Source organism: Phalangium opilio, unplaced genomic scaffold, assembly GCF_054372755.1.
Source record: "Phalangium opilio isolate 3A_F unplaced genomic scaffold, DU_Popi_V2 ptg000061l_1, whole genome shotgun sequence".
In the NCBI taxonomy this organism is placed as follows: domain Eukaryota; kingdom Metazoa; phylum Arthropoda; class Arachnida; order Opiliones; family Phalangiidae; genus Phalangium; species Phalangium opilio.
Window position 1 is genome coordinate 1008366 of NW_028324178.1, and position 5976 is coordinate 1014341.

Consider the following 5976-nt stretch of genomic DNA (forward strand, 5'->3'; position numbering starts at 1 on the left):
ACCTTAACCTAGGAGGTAAATATAGTTTCTCAGGTTGATTTCTATAAGGTCTTCTATAAAGAAGATTATTTTTTAGTTCAAACAATTTATGCCTAATAGGATTTGGCTCTTGTAAAGAATGCAGTATTGGGGAAGCTAAAGGGTCTTCCCTTTGGGATTTTCTCACATCTTACAATGTAAACACTGAATATAACGCTCTAGGACCTGGGGGACGTATCTGACCTTCAACAGAGTCGCTAGAGGAGGTTGAGGAACTATTTCCGGTTGAAGTGGAACTTGTACAGTAGGGGGAATATGCCGTTCCCAGTGCAGGTACAGTGGAAGGCAGGGGAGAATGGGAGGATTGAGGATTGAGTTTTGGAGGATTGGAGGATTGCAAGATAGCGGGCGAGAAAACAAGATGGTGGATGAGACTTTGTACGTAAGCCTTTTGATTGACTCACCCCTCTCATCCCCGCACCTGCAAGGGGTGTTTTTGATTGACAGGTCAATGAAGCGTGTTCGATTCTCGGATGTAGAAGTACATACATTGGAGTATGAAGATAGGGTGAATTATGATTTAAGAAATAAACAGAATTTTAATATGTTAATTAGATTAAAATTTCAACCATTAATTTCTCCCGTATTAATCAAATGGTTAAGGGGTGTATGAAACTCCAGATGACGTTGGGGGAAAATAAAGAATCCCCGTAAAAACCCAGCTCTAGGAATTTTTCTAGATCATTCCAGAAAAATTAAAATTCTCCCCGTAAAACCCAGGTTAACGTTATTTAAGGCCATGACGTAAAATGTACAGTCAAAGTTGTAGATTGTTCGAGAATAATCTTCCCGAAAAAACCCACGGCGTAAACACCAATAATGTACAGTCAAAGCTAGGATGATGATCTTATTAAATAGTATAAATAGCCAGGACCCTGAGTTAAACCACCATCACAATCTCTCTAAAGTCCGACGAGGAAGGAAGGAACAGACACCAAGTACAATGTAAGTATAATTTTTGTGGACTTCGGGTTTTTTAAAGTTAAAGTTTAAAGTAAACCTTAGTTTATTTTTTCTATTTGACAGAATGTCTGCCGTAGTGCTACTTCCCCTATCAGATGAGAAAGTAATTGAGGTTACCCCGAAGTTAGACGTACGACTAGGGTTCAAAGACAGTTCTACGGGACTCATACTTCACCAGTCCGATTTCCACGAGCTATACGCTAGGAAGGATGAAATATTCAAGTTCTTCGAAACCGACGACGCTCCAGAGACATCATGGTTCTTTACCGGTTCCGAAACGAAGCGTGTGGAGTTGCGAACATATCGAGACCGTAAGATTATAGACATCAGGGAACTATACCCTGGAACAGGCGCTATGTACGGGAAGTTCTTCCCAACAAAGAAGGGATTCGCTGTTGGACACTACCTTAACAATACGTTAATGGATACGTATAAAGACGTAGTCACATTTCTTAACGAGGCGAGTCGAGTACGTGTGTTATTAAAAAATGGTATTGTAGAACAATTGAAATCAAACATCCGTAAATGTTGTTACGGATGTAGTATAGATCACCCCTCTCAAACTCAACACGATTGTTTAAATGGGTGGGAAATGCGTGTTTCAATGAACTTTGACACCGCGATAAGTAATCTTGATTATGTTGAAATTTATAAGATATTTACCCTAAGCTTTTTTTTAAGTGACGAATTTTGTAAGTCTATGATTGGTCAAATCGTATGTAATGCCAAAGAATATTTGTGAATAAAAAACAACTTGATTGTTAAAACGTGATTCATTCCTTAAAATGGATTTCAGCTTACAACACCCATTTAATGGTCTCATAGCCGGGGCGACACAATCGGGAAAATCATACTTTGTAGCTAACCTTATAAAGTATAAAGATATATGTATATCACCCCCTCCAGATAGCATAATATGGTGTTACACTGAATATCAACCGAAATTATTTAATTCGGTATTAGATCACACGCCTTCTGTAGAATTTCACGAAGGTATATTAAATGTGAATATATTAGACCCCAATATCAAAAATTTTGTTATACTTGATGATTTACTTTGTGAAATATCTAATAACAAGGATGTAACTAATTTGTTCATACGGGGATCGCACCATAAAAACACCTCTGTTTTTATTTTGATGCAAAATTTATATTACCCCGGGAAGGAAATAAAAACATTAAATTTAAACGCCCACTACTATATTTCATTTAGCCAAACAGATTTGTCAACTAATAGTAAATACGTCATTGACGCGTTCCATCAGGCAATTGCTAGAGATTTTGGGTATTTATGGGTTGATTTAAAGCCAACGACGTCAAATGATCGTAGACTACGGACGGGACTCATACCGGGCGAAGAAGCCGCAGTCTATATTCCAAAATGAAAAGAGTACATACGCATCAACGTTTCTTAAAGTATCTGACTACTTGTAATGCGTGTCAGAGAAAATACGCTATCAAACACGCTAGTAATGACTCTATCAAGGCTATAGTGGAATGTTGTATAAATGTCCTACGCGGTAACGTGAAGTTATCAGATGACCAGAAGAAACGATTGAAGAAGCACTGTCTAATGTTACGGAAGTTATCTAAACAAAGCACTGTAGCAAAACGAAAAAAGATCCTAATTCAAAAAGGTGAATTTTTACCTCTTTTGTTAGCCCCCCTCTTATCACTTGTTAGCACTGCTGCTGGTGCAGCTATAAGCAGAGCAATTAAAAATGGCTAGAAAGATGATATTGGTACCTGAAGAGGTATACCGCCGATTAAACTCACAACCAAAAGTTGAACTTGGTGAAAATTTGGATACGAAGACTGTTTTGGTAGACAACAAATTGAACCAGACGCAAAAAGTTAACATTTACAATCATTTACTAACGAGTGCTATTAACAAAAGAAAAAAGAAGAAACCCGTTAAACAACTGAAAAAGAAAGATTGGTATTCTGAAATAGCCATGACAATACCAGATTCACACCTCAAACCAGCCATTGCATTATACAAGTGGATTGATATCAACTCCAAGATTAATTGGTCCCCCAACGGGGAACTTATATACAGGGGACAACCAATCGTCGGGTCGAATATTATGGATATTTTACACGAATCAGTTAAAGGTTATAAAAGTAAACCGAAACACACTGTCGTTGGAATAAATCTGTTTTACGAAATGTTTATAAAAGAAAATGTACCAAAAACTATCGTGAGAAACAAATTCCCCTTTGGAGACTATACGAGTGTTGTACCAAATACCTATCTCGATGTATCTAAAAGCGATTTACCGAAAATTGATTATTATCCCCCAACCCCGGATTCCCACTATGGTAATGGTCTCAACTTTTGGATAAACTTAAAATAAAAAGAATATATATCAATACCACGTTTCATTTCTTTCACAAATTACTTACACGTTGTCATGGAAGGATGTAACGACCCTTCTCCCACAGGGCTTCTAGCCTCCCTGTCCGTTTCATTTTTAAATAATCCCAAAGTTATTACGGCGCTTTTGATATTGACACACTCGGAAGTGAAATGTAGTATCGTTGAACGATTTATAGCCCAGGACTTTTAGGGTTTGACCTAGAACATTTGAACATAAAGATGAAAATTGGTACATGTGTTGTTTTTGACCCAACAAAAAATATACTAAAAGTCCCCTGCTGTAGAGCGCGAGCTTTCTCCGCCATCTTGGAAAATGGCCGCCGTGAATTACAGCTACAATGTATTCCACGTTCTTCTTCAAAAATTATGAAAATTGGTACACATTATGAATGGAACCACATGAACATCATGGCCAAATTTTACAGCTCTGTGTTCAATAGTTTGGTCGCCATATTGGAAAATGGCCGCCGTTAATGCAAGGTACGTATGTCACGGAGAGGTTCTGTAACGGCCGTGTCTGTGTGTGTGTGTCTGTCTGTCTGTCTGTCCGTTGTTACACCCACGTGACCGCGTTCGCAGTTTCCAAATCGGAGCAAACGTGTTCGCCATATCCGAACTGCTTTCACAGTCACGGAAATGGCTCCTCTACTTGAGTTCTCACACCACCATCTTCTGGTCTTTGTCCATCCCACACGGACACCAGTCTGTACTTACTGGCTTCTAATCACCACCATCTTTTGATCTTCGTCCATCCCACATGGACACCAGTCTGTACATACTGGCTTCTAATCACCACCATCTTCTGGTCTTCGTCCATTCCACTTGGACACCAGTCTGTACATTCTGGCTTCTAAACACCACCATCTACTGGTCTTCCGTCTATTCCACATGGACACCAATCTGTCTCATTGGCTTCTACTCCATTATCATCGTTTGGTTTTAGGATATACGCGACGATCAGCTAGGGTTACGAGAAACGTCTAGCCTCCCTAAGGTGGGATCGCCACCAAAGGTTTTCGCAATTGCGCTTTTTCCTTACTATTATAATGGAAACGAATAGTATATATACCCCAAAATTTGAAGAAAGCGGGCAAGAGGGGTACCCTTCACTTTAAACGTCGATATTAGCAAAGTTTGAGATGATAATAGGTATAACTTTATTTTAAACGATTTAACTATTATTAATGTTAATTATTGAAGATTAAAATAATTAAAACTAATTATATTTATTTAAATATTAAAGATAATCTTGTTTCTCAACTCAAAATTAATACGGAAAGAGTTAAAAAGCAGTCTTTGTTTTTGTCTGTGTGTGTCCGTCCATTGTTACACTAGTGCGTCGCGTTAGCAGTTAGCCTTGTGTTGATGTGTTAAGAAATCATACAGAACCTTTATATTCCCTTTTTCCATAATATAAAGTGAATATGTGGAAGTATTTTTCGTAATTATGATGCATTTAGTACTTTTGTAGCTTTAAAGCTCTGTTTCATTTTGATATTCCAAAGATTTTTTTAATATTGTTATTTGAAATGGCTGTTTATTCTAGAGGGCCGGTAGGCCCTTCTAGATAAGAACCCACACCCTCCCGTAATGTTAAAGAAATAACTCACAGATTTTAGGCGTAGCGTCCCATAGAAAAAGCATGGGATTTTTGGTGGTCCACTCCATCGAATAACTCAGAAACTACTGCGAAGTTAAGGTTTGAAACACTTTTGATTTATCAAGCACTTATTGAATGTTGAACTTCTGAAGTTTGATTAAGAACAATTAAGTCTAAGTATTTTATTTTAATTAAATTATAAATCATGGTAAAACCGTTACATATATTACACTGTTTGCATAGCATTTTGTTCAGCCTCCATCGGGTTTGTGGCGCATAGGATAACGCGTCTGCCTATGGAGCAGAAGATTGCAGGTTCGAGTCCTGGCAAGCTCGGTGTTTATTTTTATAGATCTTTTATTCAACATAAATGAAATAATCCAAAAATACAATGTTTGGATAATTTTATTGTTTCGAAGTACGGGCTTGTGGCGTAATGGATAACGCGTTTGCATTCGAGGCAAAACATTGCAGGTTCGAGTCTTGGAAAGCTCGTCTATTTTTGATGAAGATTCTTAGTATATAGAAGGGAAAATTCTTAAAAAACAAACTTTCAATGAAATGTGCGCGTGCTGGCGCGTGGTTTAGAAATAACTTTTTTTTTAAATCTACACAAAAAGGTCAACTAAACTTAATTGAGTCACCAACCGCCATTTTACATGAAATAAGTTACCACCCGCCTATCTATTTTGAATTAATTTACCACTCCCCTGCCAAATGATTTAAAATTTTAAACATTCCCATAAAATAATGAGAGACACTTGGAGTGAGCCAATATGCTCACGAACATCTTACTGGAACATCGAATTAATGACGTTTGACAAGCATATTATTATTTTTATAATAGATTATTACAAATTAAGTCTGAAGGAACAGATATTATATAAAAAAGACTTGGTTTGCCCAAGCCTTAAAAACAAAACGATAAGAGTTTTTCCAGTTGTCTGAAGCGCGGATATTATTTTTTTTTCTATTGAATTTTAAAGAAAATCCG

At 37.3% G+C, this 5976-nt stretch overlaps 1 protein-coding gene across 1 annotated transcript; it reads left to right on the forward strand.

The window, feature by feature from the left end:
- The first annotated feature begins 764 nt into the window (after window positions 1-764).
- LOC149663528 (uncharacterized) lies at window positions 765-2387 on the forward strand. Its single transcript, XM_089841886.1, has 3 exons — window positions 765-984; window positions 1066-1471; window positions 2268-2387. Exons 1-3 carry the CDS (start codon window positions 878-880, stop codon window positions 2385-2387), a joined length of 633 nt encoding a protein of 210 aa, XP_089698012.1. The 5' UTR covers window positions 765-877.
- The last annotated feature ends 3589 nt before the right edge of the window (window positions 2388-5976 follow it).

What these genes read in the sequence shown, in the direction of transcription:
- LOC149663528 (XM_089841886.1), top strand. Translation starts at nt 878, where the DNA reads ATGATGATCTTATTAAATAGTATAAATAGCCAGGACCCTGAGTTAAAC. An exon ending in GAACAGACACCAAGTACAAT is followed by an intron (nt 985 to 1,065) that starts GTAAGTATAATT and finishes TCTATTTGACAG; the next exon opens with AATGTCTGCCGTAGTGCTAC. An exon ending in TTCTTAACGAGGCGAGTCGA is followed by an intron (nt 1,472 to 2,267) that starts GTACGTGTGTTA and finishes GCGTTCCATCAG; the next exon opens with GCAATTGCTAGAGATTTTGG.